A 23,015-nucleotide genomic window follows, 5' to 3' on the forward strand; every position below is an offset into this window, starting at 1 on the left:
AATATTTTTAAATTAAAATGGTTTCATTTGTTTTAAACAATTACAAACATATTGAGTTAAATTCTTTATTTAAAATAAGAGGTCATTAGATTGCTTTGTCCTACAAAATATCTGAAGGGAAGCTGACCTATCTTATTCCACTCAACTTTTTTCTTCTCATTCTAGGGCATGGCATTAAGTATAAATTGTTATCTTCATATATGACTATATGACAACAACACTGACTACTGGTAGGCTGGAAATAAGAGTTGAAAATAAAGGATCTGAACTACGGCATTAAATATCTATTTTATTCATGCCAACCTTAAAAACGAGTATCAAGAGAGGGTTCCATGATGAGGCCTGCCAATAACATCTTATTTTAGGTGTTTGGTGTATGTCTGAACTTGCAGAGAATGCATAGGTAAACTTTAACATTACATATTTTGGTGTACACATATTTATGTGGAGATATATATAGACATGGCAATATATAAATAATTATAATTTCCTATCTTGCAAAAATATACAGTACCTAATGTGTATAATCAATACCCATTTTGTCAGATATTCTTTTATATTCTAAATTCTGTACCAAAATTTTACAGAAAAAATCCTTACGGGAAAAATAAGGTACACATAGATAAAGAATTGATATTTTCCCATATAAATCTAAATCATTCATTCCATTGATATCTCATGAAAAATGAGATAAAGAATAAAAGGAAATCAACATCCATAAAGCATTGACTATACCCCAAATTTCCATCAGATTATCTACATGCTGTTGTCTTTCATTTTGTTAAAGTAACCATTGCCTATGAAAATGGGAGACAGTCTAAATTAAGGAACAAGTAAAGTTATTATGTTGTGTTCATTTTTGGTATTTCACTTCTATTGCCTTTATTTTAATTACAAACAAGTAATTAGGAATACACAATATATTATTTTCTTCCTCAAATATAAAACTTGCATAGTGTAACAAACAATATCATAGTTTTAATATTTTCCTCCCAACATGTCTCATATACATATAGATTTCATTGTATTTCCAAAATATAATTCTACTTAACAAAATTTCTGCATAAAAATTGAAAGGAATTTTTCAAATACTTGCCTGAAATCCAAGGAGCTTTTCACTAGGTTTAATGTGCCTCTGAAATTCACATTCTATGGGTTGTATCACTTTGATTCCATCTTCATAAAAAACATAGAACATGTTCCCAATTCCCAGACCTTAGGAATAAAAACACATTCAAAAGTTCAAAAAAAATTATCAGAAATCTTTACAACCAAAATTCTGTGCCCCACATATTGCTGGCAGGAGTTCAATTTGTGAAGTCATGTAAGATTAATAAAGCAAATCATATGAGACCTTTACTGTATGCCCAAGCCACTTTGTGATATTATGCAGACATTCTACTTTATTCTCCCTGATCTGCAATTCAGTGATTTCTTTAATATAATTCAGTAAATGTTTCATGTATTTTTAAATAATCATAAATGGAAATTATAAGCTCAATGGTACATAGATTATGTCTGATACCTTCCCCACTTAATTTAGGTGTTGATTAAGGAATAAAAGTACTTTTTAAAGAATTACATTTATTCTAGCATTTTTATTAGATTTCCCTAGGGGAAATGAAATTTCCTTGGTCTATATTGAAACAAAAAGACCGAGTCCCCCTATTTTCGACAACATGTACTTTCCTAAACTAATTTTTGTAATTATAACCCTACATGGAGGTATTATATATCACTTTTTATACTGGCAGTATTTGGAGTCTATTTTTATACTTTAAAACTTGAATTAATTTAAGGTCTTAGAAAAATCTCAGTGTGACAATTTAAATCTTATTTTTTATTTTTTTCACACTACAGATCCAAGTGTATGGCATCTCAGAAATTCATATCACTTTATAAATCCACACCTAATGAGTGCAGGACCCTACAGATGAGATACCTGGAACGCAGTTGGGGTTAACTGAGGCCTGCACCTGGGGAGCTTTTGCATGTTCTTGCACACCTGTTCTCTCTGTTTCCTCTGCCTCTGCCTTGTTCTAACACTTCCAGATCTAACTGCATGTAGTTCGTTCCTTTCTGATCTTCAAACAAGTAGTTCCCTTGCCCAGATGTATTGGTTTCCTCAATCATCTTTGTTCAGTCTAATTATACCTTACATGATTCAGTGACAGCACGTGTTCTTTAAAAGATGAGCATTGATATTGAAATCTTGGTAGCCTGGAAAGCTAAACTATTGTTGCTTAAAATATTTAAATTCTAAAACATCTATAAAGAGGAAGATAATTTATTTAAATACAAAAAATACCCCAAACATTTTTTATTTCAATTGAGAATACCTGCAAGGTCTGTTAAGTCAAGCCTGAGGATCACAATAAAAGTGTATTGATTTGTAAAAATATTTGTTTATTCAACTTGAGCCATGTTTATTCTTATTAAATATGTTCCTAGTAAATTAAAAAGTCACCAATTTTGCCCATCTGGTCACGTGTCATCTATTCTTGTGATTTAGAGGAAAATATATTCAACCATAATTGGGACTTTATTGGTGTTTACCCATAGTGTACAAACATCTTTCAGCACATGAAATTATTTCTATCTAATAATACATATACATTTTAAGTGACTCCAGATTGTTTTGACACATGTTATTATTGTTTCATAAATATTTTACAGTACTCGTATTTTAATATATGCAATGTTTATCAACTAATTATACATTATAATTCCAGAGAGCACTACATTATGATGGAATATTACTGAACATAGTAGAGTGGCAAAAAACTAAATTCAAGTTATATTTTTCTTAAAATAAAATTTAGTAGTTGTCAGCTATTATTTATAATTATAGTTGTGCATAAATGAATATAAATTCCACGCCCAAAGCATAAAACTTTTAAAAAAACCCATCAGTTTTTATGCAAAAAAAAATTTATATCAGCAAGCTTCCTTGTGAACATTAACATAAGATTGATGTGTGCTATATATCAATGACTATTAATTTAACATTATTGGTTATTAAAACTTATGAACTGAAACAAGTTGTAACGTGATGTCTGATTTTCAGTTGTCACATACTATGTTTGACAGTTATTACAAAGCTCACAACATTTTTGAATGAACATAACTCTGCCCTCCTTCAGCTGCTGCAAAATTCTGCTTCACGATCAGGAATTTGCATATGGTTGAACCCGACACTACTCTAAGTCCAGATGGTTTTCAAAGTTTCTCGAAATATTTCCTGCCCTTACTTCTATGGATACTTTTATTATGTTATTTTACCATATTCTGTACAAAATCAGTGGAGTTCTGCTGTATTGATACACTGAGGAAATTTTTGAGCTGTTTTTTCCTCTAGAACTCACTTAATCCATCCAGATCACTCTTTCAAATCTATAGTCTATATTCTTGCTCTTTAAGATATGAATCACACATCAGCATTTTTACAAAGCATAAACTACTTTCTGGGTTACAAGTTATTGAAAAAACACAGATATCATTATGCAAGGTTTAGTTTATGTTAGCATTTTATTGCTTTCAGTGGCAATATAACTTCTTAGGGTTAAGAAAATAGTAATGCCAACAAAATACCATATATAAGATGTTAGTTAAAATAATAACTATAAAATGAACAACTATGTATCAATCACTCTGCTATGAAATAAAATTTTATCTATGCCTATAGAGCCCTCTATGAGATCCTCCCCTCTCCACCCACAAGAGGTATATTTTGCATTTTATTTTTTTGCTAGGCATATTTTGTTCATCCAAAGTTTTATTTAGATTTTAGCAGCAGAATTTATCATCTGAATATAAGATGCAGATGTGTTTGTTTTTTAATTTGCTGCTATAATATTATACATATATACATTTATTATGAACATACTGGGCACAGAATAATATAAATTACCCAATGACAGAGATGTTAGTAAGTGAGGACCCGTGTAGATTTTCATTTGGGGAATTCATTAGCTTTATTTGTACAGAAAGCAATAACGTATTTGTGTATATTCAGCATAACTATTAAGTTTCTATGTCTTAACATTTTTTTTGATGGAAGAATGTAACACAGAGAGATAAAATCCATTCTCTGGATTCAGACAGCTCAGAGGCATATCATGGCTATAGAACTTTCTGTTGTACCATAAGAAAGTTATTCAGTCTTTGTCATAATTTCCCTATCTCAAACTTGGAGGTAATTATTATACTTACATCATACAGCTATTGTAAGAATTAAATGATATAGAGAAAGTAAAACGTTTAGCAGAGTGACTGGCACATAGTAAGATCTCAAGAAAGAGTAACTGTCACTATTTTTATGACTGACTTTATCTCTTCTTTGAAATATTGGTGGATAAAAACCAAATGATGACATAGTATATAGCCATAATTTGATGACTGTCCTCTTGTTTTCCTCAAATCTATACTGTGAGCTATACTGCTAAATTTCATTTTTCTATGATATCCCATTCTATGAATCCGTGAGCTTGCTAAAGGATCAACTTGATTTTCTAGTAGAACAGTTCTCAGGGTTGATCCTGGCAGTGGGTCTGCAAAGTCAAAACAATTTTCATAATAATACTAAGACACAATTTGCATTTTTTTCTCAGTTTCACAAATTAGATGCTCACAAATGTAGAGTGTGGTTTTCGACAGGCTACATGACACATGGTGTCATGGGTGAAATCGCAATTAAATGCAGAAGCAGATATAGGAATCCAGCATCTTCTACTCAGTCAGACATTAAAGAAGATTTGCAAAATGCAAAACAACGTGAGTCTCCTCACTGTTTTTTGAAAATATCTCTTTAAAAACAATGTGACATTTATGGCTACATGTAATGGGTTTATTACGGTTATTTTTAATAAATTAAAAAATACATGTTAAAATTTTTATCACTTTGAATTTCGAATATAGTAAATATAAGTGGATAGAAATAACCCATTTAAACAAAAGCTCTTTGAGTTCTCAATAATATTGAAAAGTGTGAAGGGGTCCTGCGTCCCCAAAAGTCTGATAACCGTGTAGTTTTCAATTACAATTTCCTCCTCATTAACGGTTTCTGTCGTGGTGATTACAAAAGTTCTTGACTTCAGTGAAAACTTCACCAGTCTAGTCACAGTAAAGATGAGAATAGTGCAGGCTGTCTTTTCTTTTTCCATCCCCTTGTGAAGAGAGACATATCTACTTTGTCTTTTCCAGGTCAATTGTTAATCGAAGGGAGTATAGTGGCTCAAGAAAGTGATTCATAATTTGTTTGTTCCTTGTGAGCATTCTTTTTGCTTTGTTTTTCTTTCTATCCAGAGAGAGGAGATAAGCAAAAATTACTTGCAGCCTTATAAGAGAGAAGTATTTCCCAGAGGATTTTCTAATCAATACTGCACTTTTAAATACATGAAATGGACTGAGAAAAAATGGATGTAATGCACATTCTTGTCTCAATCTTTTGAGGACAGCTGCTCAAGAATAATAGTGTGCCATGATAATACAATAATATTATTATTTATTATATGTAGTAGGTACATTACATAATTTATATAAACAATAAAATTTAGTTAATTTCTGATTATTGGATGAATATTTAAGTCAATAACAAAAGAGATTTTGCAGTGATGTTTGTCTTCCTCTGATTTAGATTGCCATTACTTTAGCATTTAAGTTACAGACAGTAGCAAATTATAATTCTATGATTCAGTGATTTGGTAACTAATCAAAGATGATTCAATAATTTTTGGTGTTAAATAAAGTCCTTCATTGGTTGATATTATTCTTTTCACTTTCGAATGATCCTTATCTTTTTTTTTTTTTAAGTATAGAAGAAATCTTTTAGCTAAAGAAAAATATAAGCAAGAATAGATGGTACACATTGCATTGCTCACCCTGAATAACTCAGCAGGGATAGATTTTTGGTTCATGAATGTTCCCATTTCTTGTATCTTTATCTTTAGAGCTAAAAACGTTTTTACACACAGAGCAACATCATACTGTTGCACCTCAATAAGATCTTTATAGGATGTTGAACTAAAATAAGACTTGCTAACTCTTTCATTTTTGTTGGGAAGTTTTTTTGGAGTGATTGTGTCACTCTCCTTCTTAGGCACTATTAATCCAGGAAGAATATTATCTAAAATTAGTCCTTTTGAGTCAGTATACAATTTCTTGAATTTCCAAAGATATCCCGGAAACAATGAATACAAATCTGCATGTTTAATTTCACATTTAATGATTAACAGAGCAAAGGTTATAACATAATAGAGTATTTGTTTGCTATACAATTAATATTAGTTGGAATCATATGTATAATTATATATATGCACAGATGCATATGTTATGTGTGTATACACATGTACAAACATATATATGTGTATGTATATACACCTATATCTGCAAATGGACATCTCCTGTCAGATCACTTTCTTAACGTGAAAAGCATTCTTATGAGACAATTTAAAATGCTAAGAAGGTTAGACTGACATTAGTTTTTAACAGAAAATGTAGCAAACCGGCCAATGGAAATATTGACAGCTTGATCACAATTTCATTGTCATCATGTACTAGCCATTAGAAGGCATGGTCTCTACCTTCCCCCAGTGCTATGAATTTCTAAGTTTCATACATTTAGAAGCCTTACTCTGTGAAAATTCTCCTTTTCTCCTTCAATAATATGGAAGAAATTAAAAAATTTTTTAAATTAAAAAATTTCTTCTATATTATTGTGAGGCAGTAATCTGGTCTTGAGAACCTTAGCTGTTTGTGTTCTTTTTCCTCTCTAAAAGTAATTATACAAGAGGTTGTGGAGCTCGATAAGTAGGCACGTATATTATTCTATACTTCCCAATCTCCCTTGCCGTGCACAATAGTCTGGCCAATGAAATGTGAAGAACGTCAGGCTGAAGGAGTTAAGAGCTGACCTGCTTCCTGTATCTTCTTTTCCCCACTTTGGTCCCATTATACATCACAAATCTAATCAGACTATGATGTAGCATGTAAACTTGGTTGTAAAATTGCACTGCAGTTTCTATTTCTACCTTGTGTTTGTTGGTGTTAATTAGACCGACTAATATAACAATTTACTTGAACTATTTCTATAACATTTTTTTTTTTTTTTTTTTTTTTTTGTGAGGAGATCAGCCCTGAGCTAACATCCGCCAATCCTCCTCTTTTTTTTGCTGAGGAAGACGGCCCTGGGCTAACATTGGTGCCCATCTTCCTCCACTTTATATGGGACGCCGCCACAGCATGGCTTACCAAGCAGTGCGTCGGTGCGCGCCCGGGATCCGAACCAGCGAACCCCGGGCAGCCCCAGCGGAGCGCGCGCACTTAACTGCTTGCGCCACCGGGCCAGCCCCTCTATAACATTTTTGTGTGATGAGATTAACAAATATCTACAGAGAACAGAAGAGACAGCCGATTTTTATAAATATAGAAAATCATTTTTTTTACTTTCACATCATTAGATATCACATCAAGCCAATATTTCCCAAAGTAGCTTCTATTCAACATTGATCCTACAGATAGTCATCAAAATAATTCCATGTTATAATAAATTTAGAAAATGCTATGTTGTATAATGAACCACCCTAATATTTCTTTAGAGTTTGAAGTTTGCATATTTAAAAGTTCAGATCAATCTCGCAGTGAATAAAATGGTTTAAAACTTCCTTTAATTCAGTGCTTATAACAAACCAAAACGTTTTTGTTAAGTTAGACCATATAACATACACTCGAATTGTTGTCCACTAAATAGGCATTAGGAAATACTTTATCAGATTATATTTGATTACAAGGTCATAAAAATATTATAGAAGAAAACCAATCATACTGAATCTTTGCATGTGTTATTTTAAAATCATATAGTAAAATTAGTTGTCAGTAAGAATGATTTAGCCTTTAACTTACTAGATTGAAAGCTTCTTTAGGGGAGATATTAGATCTGACCTTTATATTTCCAGTGTTTTCAAAGTGCTTTACATTTAATAGGCTCTTTAAAATATTTATCAATAAGTGAATGAGCTATTTCCTCTCTTAACAAGCCTTTCTACACTTCTGCAAATTACAATGACGACTAGAGAAGAACTGAAAAGAGAACCCAGAAAAAGAGGATTCTGTGCTTAAGGCTTAAGTATCCATGTGATTATTAAGATAATACATATTAAATTCAGTAAAATTGATTTAGATTACAAAGTCCTTGCTAAGCTAGATTCTGAAGTTCATGTTTAAAAAATAATTTTTCAGTTAAGCAAAATTTTATAGTTTTAACATTTGTATATAAGTAAAATGACGTTATGAGAAGTATTATCATTTTCAACTCTCTTTCCATTATTGATCTTAAAATGCCTGAAATTCTTCAATTGGTTCTCTCTGGGATCAATTTCTCTTGGCCATGGTAAAGAGGCAAGCATACAAACAGAAAGCCCTGCTAGAGAGCAAATAAAAATGGATCTCAGAAATATGTAGTTATTATTTGTTATTATCCTATTTTTTAAAAATGGAGGTTGCAATTTGCCTTGGAAGCTTTAGTTAGCTGTTATTTTAACTATTTTTTATGAAATAATTGTACACCCTGTTAGAGTTCAGTGATTCTTCAAGCTGGTCGCTTATGTCTGGCCATCATTACTGTTATTACATGCAATCATTTCTAATTGCAATGCCTTGCCAATAACTGTGGCATTATAAAAAACAGTTTACAGATGGCTATGAATCTAAATGAAGCATATTGTTTTCTCAAATACATTATTTTAAATCTTATTTATTCTAAAAAACAACAAAGGACTCTGATGCTAATTTTATATGAAATAAAAGATTTTAAAAATTTACCCAAAGACATTTCTTGTGTATGTTTTCAAATTATCTGCAAAATGTACTCAATAGCTATTATTTTCTCAGGCACATATTCTGTGTCAAACAAAGTCATGAACTTTGCAGGACAGTTGTTCCATGCCAAAAGGTCCTTTACGTTTGGTCCTGTCCAAAACATCCTTGAGTATATTTAGTCCATTCCAAATGGTTTTAGACATGACCCAATATCAAAGACCTTTTGGCGTGGACCAAATGTCTGACGGACGTTTTGGACAGGACCAAATGCCTGCTAATCACCGTGAAGAGTAAGCACATCACTGTATTGAGAGTATACATTTTCAAAAACTAACAGAAGAAAATTTTAAATCGATAAAAAGTTTTCATATAATGAATCTCAGTGTGATCTTAATTAACTGGAAGTCCCTTATACTTTTAAAGGTAGCCTGAAGAATATTACATTATTATTAAATATTAATAACTATTATAAACTATTATAAAATTTTTCCCAGAAATTAACCAGCAAAACCAGATCCTTGGTACCTGATCTCTGACTACTTAGGTTTTGTTCTTTCCTTTACAATTGTAAAATAAAATTACTTTTTTAAATGCCCAGAGAAATATTTGTTTGCTCTCAAGAGGGAAGAGAATATAAAGAAATATTATCTAACAGATATGTTAATGCTAGTTTCAGTAACACTTGAATTTGTACATTCAAATGTGAAATATCTAAGTGGGATAAAATGAGAAGATATAGTTACACCAGAACCTCTTTAGTAACCCAGACTTTAAAGGAGCCTATATAAAAGATTTGAGGAGTAACAAACACCAAAGACCAAAAAAATAAGGTGGTATGACTCATCATTGAGCACAAAATTGAGATAGCTAAATTCCAGAATTATTTTAAGTTTATGAGACATGGCCTTCACAGGTAGAAGTGACTCCAGTTCATAAAGGAAGCTATAATTAGGGAAGAAGAAGTCTGTCTAGAATGGATTGTGAAGGCAAAAATTTTGGCCGTTGCTTACTAGGAGTGTAATGATGACTTGTACACATTTTTATCCTAAGAATTGAACTAAAGAACATGGGATATTTAAGTATCTGGTCAAATACATTCTTCCCAGACTTTATGATTAAGAAAAACAATAATAATAACAATAATAAATAACAGTGGATACCATTTATTGAGTGCAGACTATATTTAAGGAACTGATAACAATTCTATTGTGTGTTAACAACTATCCTTATTTTTGAGATAAGAAAATTGTGATATAAAGAGGCCCTAGGTTACATAGTGGTAGAGATTGCATTTGAATCCTTAGTCCTTCAAGTTTATAACCCATTTTAAATAATTTATTATAGTCTCTTGATAAGGTAATGGTTTTTATAATTTTCCTTTTTCTAATCTAAATCAGGGTTTATTATATCAACTATGTTTAACTAAGTTTGCTTTTATTTCTTTGACAACTTTTTACTCTTAAAAGTATTTCAATATATTGTAATATAGCTTCCTGGTTATATATCAATAATAAACCAAGCTGATGAGGAGTGATAACTATTTTTATTTCATTTTATTATTATTTTTTTTAAGCTATGGCCAGTGAGCCAAATCTGGCCTGCCACCTACTCTTTTTTTTTTTTGAGGAAGATTGCCCCTGAGCTAACATCTGTTGCCAATCTTACTTCTTTTTTTCTCTCCCCAAAGCCCCATTAGATGTATGTCATAGTTGTACATCCTTCTAGTTGCTCTATGTGGGACGCCACCTCAGCATGGCTTGATGAGCGGTGAGTAGGTCCGGGCCCAGGATCCGAACTGGCGAACCCCGGACAGCTGAAGCAGAGTGTGTGAACTTAACTGCTACACCACCAGGCCGGCCCTCTATTTTTATTTATTTTATTAGTATTTTTTTTTACTTAAGGAAGATTAGCCCTGAGCTAACACCTGTGCCAATCTTCCTCTACTTTGTATGTGGGTCACCACCACAGCATGGCTGATGAGTGGTGTAGGTCCACGCACAGAATCCAAACCTGGGAACCTAGGCTGCCGAAGAGGAGCACACCAAACTTAACCACTACACCCTAGGGCTGGCCCCTGATAAACATTTTTTTTTTTTTTAATTTTATTTATTTATTTATTTTTTACCCCAAAGCCCCAGTAGATAGTTGTATGTCATAGCTGCATGTCCTTCTAGTTGCTGTATGTGGGACGCGGCCTCAGCATGGCCGGAGAAGCAATGCGTCGGTGCGCGCCTGGGATCCAAACCCGGGCCACCAGCAGCAGAGCGCGCTCACTTAACCACTAAGCCATGGGGCTGGCCCCCCTGATAAACATTTTTAATGGTAGCAGGTTTACAGAAGAATATTGATTTATAATCAAATAAAAATATTGAGTCAAAATAAAAACAAATAAGGTAGTTATTCAAACTGATAGTCAAAACATCTAAAATTTAAGCAAAATATTCATAACAATATAAAAAATAATGGAATTTAGTACCTTCTTCTCTCCATAATATGTTAGCTACTGCAGCATGTTGAAAAGAAAAAGGAGAGAAAAAAAATGAGTCAACAGGACTTCAGTTGCAGAGTAATATAAATAACTATTAGAAATGTCACAATCTCTAGGATAGAACACGTACATAAAAGTAGTGACTGGGAATTCAACGAACTACTTTAAATTAACAAAACAGTCAAATGCTGGGACTAGCTAATAATGCTCTGTTCAGTTCTGGAAATAGCCAATTCTTCTTTGGAATAAAGATTTTGTTAATAAAGAATATTTTATGCATCACTAAAAAGAATGGGATATTTAAGTTAATTTTATTGAAATACATCTTTAGAACAAGCGTTGGTAGTTAAAACTATTTATTTACTTGACAGTATAGTTAAAAGTTACTAATTGAAAAAGGTATATTTTTTAAATTCTCCATAATCACAATATGCAATATGCCACATAATATGCAATATTTCTGAGCAAGAAGAGTTCTTACGAATACAGGATTTTGAATGAGAAGTAGCCTATTTTTAAGTAGTGTATGTTTTTACTTTTTAACCCAGACAGAATGAAATATATCTAAATGTATCTTGCTTATTTCAATGAACAATAATGATTCACCTTAAATTGTTTCTGGACAATAGGTTTATTAAATATTGTATAAGGACCAAATCAATAGAGAGTTAAAATATTAAGACAAAAATAAATATCAATTAGATAAAAATTACCAATTAGAAATATTCTCAAGGAAATGTCCACTTCCCTTACTAATTCAAAGTTTCCCAAATTCTGTAAGTTTTCAAAGCAAAATAAGTGAAAACAATGTGTAACTAATGGAAAATCTTATACACATCTAATTATTCCCCGAATATTTTAACCATATTAAAGCATAATCACTTTTTTCTTTTAAAACTGAATCCCCACAGTGAATGTAGCGGAGCCAAGGTTGGAGTCTAGCACTCCTACCTGGAGGCTGAAGGTCCAAGTCATGCAGTTTTCAGCATGTGTTATATTTTCTAAAAATAAATTTTTGTAGAGTAAGCACTTTTTGTGATTCTTGGTGTTTTTAATTCCTTAAGAATATTTATTCAAATATGCACGCACGATACGTGCATCCCTTCAGGACATTTTGTGGTGCTGTTCTTGTTGCCTATAGCGTGCTTGGAACAAGTACGAAAAGCATAGACCCTATTTGCAGGAAGAGGACATAGACCTGCAAAGGGAGAGAACCATTCTGACAAATAATTACTACCATGTGATAAGTGCAATCAAAGAAACAAATGTCAGGCTCGGTGGTTAGGGATGCGACAGAATGATCATCTCTGGGGCAGAGGTTGGGCAGTGGAGGGAAAGATGCGTTAGATTGGTGATGCTCAAGAAGGATAATGTCACCTAAACTTACAAGAAGGATGTGTGGTGCAGGGGATTTAGAGATGTTCAAGGCATACCAACAGGACAACATTACATATTCAGAGAGATTTCAGTAATTGGGTATATTTGCAGGGCAAAACGGACAGAAGATGAGGCCAGAGAATTCATCCATGATTGGATCAAGAAAGCCTTTTGTACACAATGCAAAGGAGATTAAATTTTCTTCTGTAGGCTCAGGAAAGATGGAGCCATGATAAGACTTATCATTATTTTTCTGGCTTATTAAAAAATGTAACTAGACATTTGTTTCCTCATATATTCATCCATTCACTCCGTGAGCAGTGAGTGAGTGCCTAGCATGTGCCAGACGTTGTATTCAGCACTGTGATACACAGATTAGAACAGACCCAGTCCCTGGGTTAATAGAGTTTATAATCTTGTTAAGAAGAAAAAAAAAAAATTGGTATTCAAATAATGGCAGAAAAAAATTCAAAATTACAAATTTAATGTGTTGTGAAAGAGAGGAATAGTAATGTGAATGTGTTTAGTAGGTGGATTAGATATAGTCAGAGAAACTGGAGGAAACTTCCCTAACGATAACACAGAAGGTGAAGTCTAAAAGATGAATAAGAGTAGACTGAGAGAGGATTGTAAGGATAAGATTTCTAGATACAGGAAAAAGCATGTGCAAACCCTAGTGGTGTGTGAAAATACTGCTATTCTAAACGACTAAGGACAGAGTTATTTTTAAGATAGGCAATCATGTACGAGAAAATACCAAAAAATACATGGTTTGTGGCATTTACATCAAATAAGGTAAAATTCAAGGCACTATATATTGAACTTAAAACTATATAAAGTAAAAACATAGCATTACAACATGAGGCAAAACTATTAGGACTGGATACAAAATTGGTAGATCCTCAATCACATTCTGCTTCTGTAACTCAGCACTCTCAGCATTTGAAAAATGAAAGGAAAAACGACAAAGGTTCAATAATATAATTATTAAGACTGAATTAGTATTTTTGTAACAAATGCTGTACTATACAAACAGAAAGTGTTTCCTTACCAAGTTTTCTTGAAAGATTTAGTGCTCACACAGTAAACTAGAAAATAAAAAGTCTGTCTCTATTCTGTAGGTATATTCCAATAAGCATAAATAGTTTAGACATTTTCAGACAACAATAAAGCAAATATTAAAGGAAATATGAAAACCTGCAAAATTCTTCAATAAATTAAATATTTTTTAAAATAAAATATAATCACAGTTCATATAAAACAACAAAAACGAGAATTCAATATGTGGGCCAAAAGATAATGCATAGGCTTGATGTATTACTGAGCAAAACAGATGAGAGAGAGAAAGAAAGAGAGAAGAAGGGGAAGGAGGAGGAATTAGAAGGAGGAGGAGGGAAAGGGGAGAAGGAAGAGGAAGGAACGACTGTAGCTATGATGATTTTGAATTAATGTAGAAAATTTTTCTAATAAATTTGATAATCTGACTTCATAAAAAAATCCAAGGATATATTAATATACAAACAGAACATAAAGAAGAAAATTGAATAGAAATAACCACGGTATTCTTTGAAATATTTTTTAAAATAGTTTCTTCCCAAAATCCTCTTATGGTCATGGTTTTTATAATGAGTATTTACTGACATTCAAGAATCATATAATTCCAGTTGTACTAAATATTGTGAGAATATCAAAGTGGAGACATTCCTATTCATTTTATAAAGTCAGCAAAAGTGATGCCAATAGTCGATAATAGTAGCAGAGCAAGGGGAATTATAGGACAAATTCACTAATAACAAAAATTGTAAATAAAATGCAAGCAAAATTCACCAGGATGTTAAAAGTTTGATCATAGATAGGAATCCTCTTGGAATGAAAAAATGATTTGGTAGGAATTTAGTTAAGAAATCAATTAATTTAATACAACATACTAGTATATCAACTGAGAATAATCAATATAATTTAAATAAACAAATATATCCTGGGGCCGGCCCGTGGCTTAGTGGTTAAGCGCGTGCACTTCGCTACTGGCGGCCCAGGTTTGGATCCCGGGCGTGCACGGGCGTGCTGCTTGTCCGGCCATGCTGAGGCAGCATCCCACGTACAGCAACTGGAAGGATGTGTAACTATGACATACAACTATCTACTGGGGCTTTGGGGAGAAAAGGGAAAAAAAAAAGGAGGAGGATTGGCAATAGATGTTAGCTCAGGGCCGGTCTTCCTCAGCGAAAAAGAGGAGGATTGGCATGGATATTAGCTCAGGTCTGATCTTCCTCACAAAACAAAAACAAAAACAAAAACAAATATACTCTGATAAAGTGCATCACATGTTAATACGTGTAATAGAAATACTGTTAGTGACCTGGCAAACTAAGAGTAGAGGCATATTTTATAGCAATGAAAAATTAACAGACACCAGAATAATAAATTGAGAGTCAAAATAATGTTTTTTGGTTGTCATTAGAAATTAATTTTTTATGAACTAGACAATTCATTAAACCAAGAAATAAATATAAATTGTATAAGTAGTATAAATTAGAAAATAAAATATATCAAAAGGTGAGGATAAAAGGAGTTACAAAAGATTAAATTAAAAGTACACATAAAGTTAGTAAGAAAGTTCACTTAGGTGAAAAGACACAAGATAAATACCCCAAAATCTATATTCTTATGTAAGAATTAGAAAATACAATAGACTTTATTTACAACAGCCCAAAGCATAGTGTATGAAAATTTACTAAAATATAAAAAGTATAGCAAATAAAGTGTAACATTCACTAAAATTATGCTAGATGGAAAGCTATACTATTCCTACATCAAGAGAATGAATATTACAAAGACAAAATTTATTTTGAAATTACTTAGTTTAAAAATTGTATGTATTATTATTGTGTATTTCTAGAACATATTTCATTTTATTGTATAAAGGTAGAATGTACATTAAACTTAAAAAAATACTTTGAATTCAATTACACAGGTAAAATAACCAAGTTTCTTTTCCTTATATGTCTTTTCATTATTTTTCTGATTTTTATATAAATGTGTACATATATGGAGGTGTTTCTGATACAATATGTAAATATGTAACATGTAAAAATAATTTTAAATGCTGTTTATTCATTTATCATGTAATGTCTAATTTAGTCTTCAAATACATGGTTTTAATCATTATATAGTTTTCCAACATATGGATTTCTTCATTTTAAAAATATTATCGTTCATTGTTCATCAATCTAAACATCATACCTAGATCAGAGGCTAGTATAAGTTATAAATACCATTGACTTATCAGTCATATAGATGTATGTGTATATACATATATGTGCACGTGCGTGTGTGTGCTTACTGTGATGACCATCCTTCTATGCAGTTATTTCCATTAGTATACATTCCTACAAAAGGTATGGGAGTGTTTAAAGCCATTAACACATGTTGCCAGGTTGATTTTCAAAGATTGTTACCAGCACTACCAGCAGTCTATGAAAGTATTCATCCCACCGCACTCAAAGTGGATTATTACTGTATGTGTGTGTATGCATGCACGTGTGCACAGGCTTATCAAATGTGAACATATATTATAATATATAAATTAAATATAATGTATATTCGTTTGGTTATAACTTATGTTGAATATGTTTGCAAATATTTAAAGAAAACTTTATGTCTTTAACTCATTATTTCTATTGGGATGTTACTTTTATATTTTTTACATTTTAACAGCTACTTACGTATTGAAATAGATTTGTTTCGTCACATTACTTTATCCTTCATACGACATAAACAGCTACCTATAATAAACGCAGGCTTAATGATGCCATTAATTTGCTTATAAATATATTATGCATATACGTGTGTGTGTGTGTAAGCTCAAAGTCCTTAGCATAGCACATAGTCTTCCATGATATGCCTGTGTCATATTAAACTCATATTCCACATTTCAAATCATTTTGAATCTCTTTATCTTTACTCATATGTTAAATCTGACAGTAATACTCTTACAAGAATTCTTCACCTAATTTGCCCCTGGTCGTCCTTTAAACCAGCTTAGTTTTTATCTATAGTTAACCTGTCTGGAACCAAGAGTTTACGCTAAAGTAAACTTTTTTCTCTACATTTGAAATCCTGTGAAACACCTATTGCATCCCTTAATATACCACAAATGAATTCTCTCTTCTGAAATCTTTTTATTTAAAATTGGGTAATAAAAACCTCAAAGTCACAGACCCCCAATAATTTAATACTTGTTCACGACTTAACTGAAATGTAAAATTCCTTCTGTAGATAACATATGCCTTATAACGAAAATGTGGTCCAATGGAACAGATGACTGGACGCCAGGGACAGAATCTTTTATTAACGCCTTTTTTATAAATTGTCTTATTTTATATATTAGGGACTTGCAATTATATTCAAGGTGATGGATCTCATATTAAATATGCTGTCTCTATGTGGAAATACATGTGGAGAGTTGAATATTATATAAGCAACAGCAATAACATAGTTAACTGCATAGCAGCATGCCATAGTACTGAACAGCTATTTTCCCTGGCAACTCATGTGTAAACCGCTTGGCTTTTCAACTAAATAAGTTTTTGCTTGTCCTTGTCTTTGTCTGAAAGTATAAGGTTTCCACTAGTGCAAAACATTTTTTGATAAACTGCATTTATGTAAGAATAACATTTTAGCTAGATGTCTTATTGACTGCTTCTCCTTTTGGATTTAAGAAATTGACTCAACTTCAGAAGGCAAATGAAAAAGGGCAACGTGAAAAGAAAATGTAGATAAAAATTTAATGTGTCTGAAAAAATGTATGGTTAGTGTTATGGTAGTTGAAATTTCTTTGAATGTACATATGGAGAATGAAATGAGACATTTAAAACATACTATTTTTAGGATGGAAAGCTATATAAGATATGTCAAGTACATTGCCTGCCATATGCCAAATTCAAAGCCACATTTAAGTGAAACTGTCACTCTTTTGGCACTGACTGAAGATGATTCTCCCCTGAGACTACACGAATTTCCAACCTGGAGCCTAACATGAGCTGGTTAGGCTATAGTTCCCAGCTTACGTTAGGGCATACAACCCAGAAACTGGCCAGGAATCTATGGTCTTAATTTCTAAAAAGTGATGAGACGGGATAATCAGATTCTTTTGGGAGGTAATTTGAATTAAGAAATCATATTAGAGGGCCGGCCCCGTGGCTTAGCGGTTAAGTGCGCACGCTCCGCTGCTGGCGGCCCGGGTTCGGATCCCGGGCGTGCACTGACGCACCGCTTCTCTGGCCATGTTGAGGCCACGTCCCACATACAGCAACTAGCAGGATGTGCAACTATGACATACAACTATCTACTGGGGCTTTGGGGGGAAAAAGGAGGAGGATTGGCAATAGATGTTAACTCAGAGCCAGTCTTCCTCAGCAAAAAGAGGAGGATTAGCATGGATGTTAGCTCAGGGCTGATCTTCCTCACAAAAAAAAAAAAAAAAGAAATCATATTAGAAAAATGGAGAGTACAGAGAACCGGAATGGTAAGCATGCATAGCGAAAGGCACCATGACGTAGAGTCAGGGCTATGATAATTTGTGATAATGCAGAGAAGGACTCAAGAAGATGTGAAAGGGAGGAAGAAACTATGGAACCCATGGGAGAGGCAAGAGAGTTAGCAGTTGTCTGACTATGTAACGTCAGTTTTTGGGTTCTGAATGTGGATACAACCCTGACTGCTTCACATTGCCAGTTTAACGTTCTCATCAGTTTTAAAATAAGCTATACTTAAACAAACAGAGAGAGTCTACTCTTGGCAACCAAATGAGTCTGAGTGAAACCAAGACAATGTAAGAACTATTGCCATGTCAAAAGATTAAAGCCATCAGACTAAACAAATAAAAACTGTACCCATCTTTCCTTCCAATGCCAAACCATGTAAGCATACTATCTGCAGTGGTTATTGCACGATGTGTAAAAAATTATCTCAAACTTAGTAGCTTAAAATAACAAAAAACATTTATGGTTTTGATGGAGTGGCTTGGCTTGATGGAGTGGGCTTGGCTTATCTGGTTTGGGATATCTCATGAGGCTCCAGTCATCTGAAGGCTTGACTTGGGCTGGAAGATCCACTTCCAAGATGGCTCACTTATATGGCTGTCAATTTGGTGCTGGCTGTTGACAGGAACCCTCAGTTCTTTGCACATGGGACTCTCCCCAAGGCTGTTTAAGTGTCCTCACATACTGGCAGCTGGCTTTCTCTAGAATGAGTAATCCAAGAGAGCAAGGCAGAAGCCATAATGCCCTTTATGACCTGACTTCAGAAGTCATATACCTTCACCTCCAACCTACTTTATTTGTGATAGAGACTTGACCTATTTCAATGTGGGAAGATACTACGGGGTGTATATAACAAGAGAGGAGGATCATTAGGACCAACTTGGACACCATATAATGTTAGTGTAACAGACTGCTTACTAAGCAAACGTAACTTCAAGAAAATTTTTTTAGCTAGTGTCCTCCTATCCAGACGGCCAACACTTAAGCTTCAGTTAATATCAAAATTCTAAGCCCACCACTGTCAGGAAATGACTTGATTTTGATAATTCTTCACAAATGATTGGTTGTGGTTTTTACATGATAAACAATAAATAATGACATTATTCAACAATTTTGGGTATTTAGCTGCAGATATATAGGGGAAAAACTTGGCCTTCTAACTGGGTCATATACCCTACCACTATAAGTAGATGGCAAACAAACTTACTTCTTTTGTTTTAACTTCTCCATCTAGAAAATATAACATCGGGTTAATTAGAGAATTAAAAAAATAGGGGCCGGCCCCATGGCTTAGCGGTTAAGTGCGCTGGCTCCACTACTGTCGGCCCGGGTTTGGATCCCCGGCACGCACCAATGCACTGCTTGTTGGGCCATGCTGAGGTGGCATCCCACATACAGCAACTAGCAGGATATGCAACTATGACATACAACTATCTACTGGGGCTTTGGGGAGAAAAGGGGGGGGGGAAAAAAGGAGAAGGATTGGCAATAGATGTTAGCTCAGGGCCGGTCTTCCTCAGCAAAACAAATAAATAAATAAATAAAAATAAAATAAAATGATTATAACATTTTAAGTAGTACCTGGCACAGAACGAATTGTCCAGTAGATCTTGGCTAGATATATCCTAGATAGAACTAAAGATAATCATACCCATAACATTAAATTAATGTAAATGTTACCGAAACAAAACATTGCGTAAAACTAGATCCTAACCTATCTTTCAGGCTATCAGAGGATTCTCCTTATTATCATTAGTGAGAACAAAACAATTAGAGAAATAAAAGACTATTTGAATTATTAATTAGCATATTTGCAAAGAAAAAGTTAAAAATAGTAGAACTTAAAGCTGTTGCAATGAAGCATAATTTTTATAAAAGGGTATTATTTCTAACAATTTTTATTACTCTTCTCATATTCTGAACTCCTCACTATTTAATATGCATTTAAATATATAGTTATAGTTATGTTACATTTAATGTTAACATATAAATATAATTATATTTAAATATAGTGGAAAATAAAAGATATCCAATCTTTGAAGGAAATTATTTTAAAATGTTATTTATCATTAAGATAAACAAAGATTATTAGATAAATATTTTTTGAGAGAAATTACAAATTATAATTACAAACTTCAAATGCATTAAATATCCAGGTAGTTAGGGCATTCTAGGTAAACACATAGTTTATCCTTCAGTTAAATTTGCTTATATTTAAAGATATTATAAAATAGATTAGTAGCATGGCAATAAAAGGTATCAGACATCTAAGCAGAGTAATCAATGAAGTAGGCTGTAAACTTAGCATCTGAAATTTCTAGTTAGTCACAAGATAGAAAAAACAATATTGGACTTTACACTGTCTGAGAAAGTGTTCATGTAGAAAATGGCATAATGTCTCATAAAACAAGCTGATTATGAGTTAACAGAGGTTAACTTCTTCCTAGAATAGATTTCTAAAGGAATTGCGTGAAATATAACAGACAAATTAGATAGCATGAGGATTTTATATGCATTCAATGAGCCAAAAATTTTAAATTGCCTAGAACAGTGCCTGGTGCACACAGACACACACACACACACACACACACACACACACATACGTATGTATACACACAACACATATGTTTATATACATATTTACACATATATTTTTTGGAAATACATATTTTTGCTCAACATACAAACATACCTCCAAAGATAAGAACTTTATGCTATGACTCAAATATGAAACAACTTGCAGTAATAATATAGTCAATATATCTTGTTTTTTAATGAACAGAAACAATGTCTGTGCATCCACAGTGTTGAGGAACAGATATTTAACACATTCCTTCAGACGTTCTTTGTCAAACATTAGATGCCTCAGCAGGCCAATGACAAGCTCTGCAGTAAATTCGCATATGTCTTTTATAATTGCTTCAAGTGTTTACATTGTGTTGATTAAAATGAATTCCATATTGCTTTTAATTTGCTTTTATACACAATAAGCACCAGACTTGGCACTGTTACAAAAATGTAAAACCTGATTTTCAATCTGTTAAATCCCCATCCAACAACAGTAAGGTCACACATAGTTGGATTAAAGGGAAGACTAACCCTAGAACTGAAATTTTCTTCCTCAAAGTACTTTACGTATATCATCTCTTGTACAATTTCATGACAGAGAACCCAGATATCTCTATTACACAGTAAAATTATGATGTAAAAATAGTAATTGGAGAATTACAGACCAATAATAACTTTTGTAATAGAATTTTAGCTTAATCACAGAAGAACTTGTGATCTTCAGATAGAAAGTATCCTGACGGTCCCAAGAAGCTGAGTTAATGGTACACGCCTGTCCAATTTGTTCATTGAGTCGTCCTCCTGGATAAGATTATTTTGCACTGGCCAATTCAACATTAGCCTGAAGTCTCTCTTACTGTTTTTTCCTGTGTTTTTTTTTTCCTTCTCTCTGACTTAATTCTGAAAGTAGTACTTCTTCAAAAAACGTTAGTGTCTTTGTTTTGCTTGCATTCGTGGAGAGGGAACGGCAAGTTCTGCCTAAAATGATATCATAAGCTTTAGTTTTGTTCTCAACTCTTCACACATTGTCACTAGCCTATGTTTTCCTAAAACTCTTGCTGGATATGCTTCTTATTATTAGAATATACCTACCTGTTTAAAAAATATCATTTAGATAAACTAAGTGAAACTCATAGTGTTTTTAATATGATAAATTAAGAATCAGTTCAATAGCATATTTAAAGAGAGAGGAAAATAAACCAAAAAAATGTCAAGTTATCCATAGTTTAGTTTTGTTTTTTTATAGTAACTAACACGCTTCTTACATTGTTCCATTAAAGCTCTCGGTCATAATGCCACCTGATTTCAAATCTCTAATCTTTTGTTGAGACATTGTCATTACTGCTTTTAAACGCCTATAAATGAGTTTGAGAATCACCATTCTTTCTCATCATGTCAGAAAGGAAAATTAAAGCATGGAGAAGTTACATCAATGCCTAAGACTGGGCAAACAAAGCAAGAAGGTGTCCCACCATTACGAATTAAGATCAGGAATTTGGAGTTACTCATGTTATTTTAACACATATTGTCTTTATTTGCAATATTATTGCTACTCCTGGGAGCTGGATCGCTACTTCGAGTCGTTACAATAAAGAAACAAATGCTGGAGGAATCCCATAACAGGAATAAACTGCCCTGTTCGCTTGTAGTCCTATCTTTTCACTTTCCCCTTCTTTCTCACCCCTACACCCATGCAATACAGTTCTGTATTAATAGGAGAGAACAATGCCAGCTGCTCCTTGTCCTTCTATTGTCAACACTAAAAAAAGGGCAGAACCAACAACAGACAGTAGTGATACGCTAGCGGCTGCAGTTACTGACACAGAGAAAAAGAGAATGGGCTCAAAAATGCTCAGCAGAGAGAAGTGACAGGGAGAGGAAAGAAGCTAGGCCAAGCAGCAGCAGTGTAGCCAACCACAGCTATGCTAAGAATGAATGTGGGCACCAAAATGTGAGCTTTTTCAGCTGAAGCTTTCTGATGTCACAATGACTCCACACACAGGCAACCATTAATTATTTTTCACTCTTGAAAATACGATGTGGTCACCATGGCTCTGAGAATATGATATAAAAACACTTTCTCTCCCATACTTGTATTTTCCTTTTTACTAACATTCCCTATGAAACTTATCTTTCCCACACTCTATAAGAAGGAACAGTAAAGGAAAATGATCAGATTTGAATAAATCTCTGAAATCTTATGTTCTAGGGGGCATTTTTAAAAC

General features: G+C 33.1%; 1 protein-coding gene across 4 annotated transcripts in view; it reads right to left on the reverse strand.

Moving 5' to 3' along the window:
• FSTL5 (follistatin like 5) overlaps nt 1–23,015 on the reverse strand; it is a 688,045-nt gene that overhangs the window by 98,255 nt on the left and 566,775 nt on the right. For 2 of the 4 annotated variants that reach the window (XM_058550291.1, XM_058550290.1), the window contains exons 11-12: nt 11,291–11,317; nt 1,097–1,215 (exon numbers count right to left, since the gene is read on the reverse strand). In XM_058550291.1, coding sequence (XP_058406274.1) covers nt 1,097–1,215; nt 11,291–11,317 — 146 coding nt within the window. The remainder of the gene's footprint in view (nt 1–1,096; nt 1,216–11,290; nt 11,318–23,015) is intronic. The other 2 variants (XM_058550293.1, XM_058550292.1) reach the window with 1 other exon arrangement.

The sequence above is a fragment of the Diceros bicornis genome, chromosome 11 (genome assembly GCF_020826845.1).
Source record: "Diceros bicornis minor isolate mBicDic1 chromosome 11, mDicBic1.mat.cur, whole genome shotgun sequence".
Classification (NCBI taxonomy): Eukaryota; Metazoa; Chordata; class Mammalia; order Perissodactyla; family Rhinocerotidae; genus Diceros; species Diceros bicornis.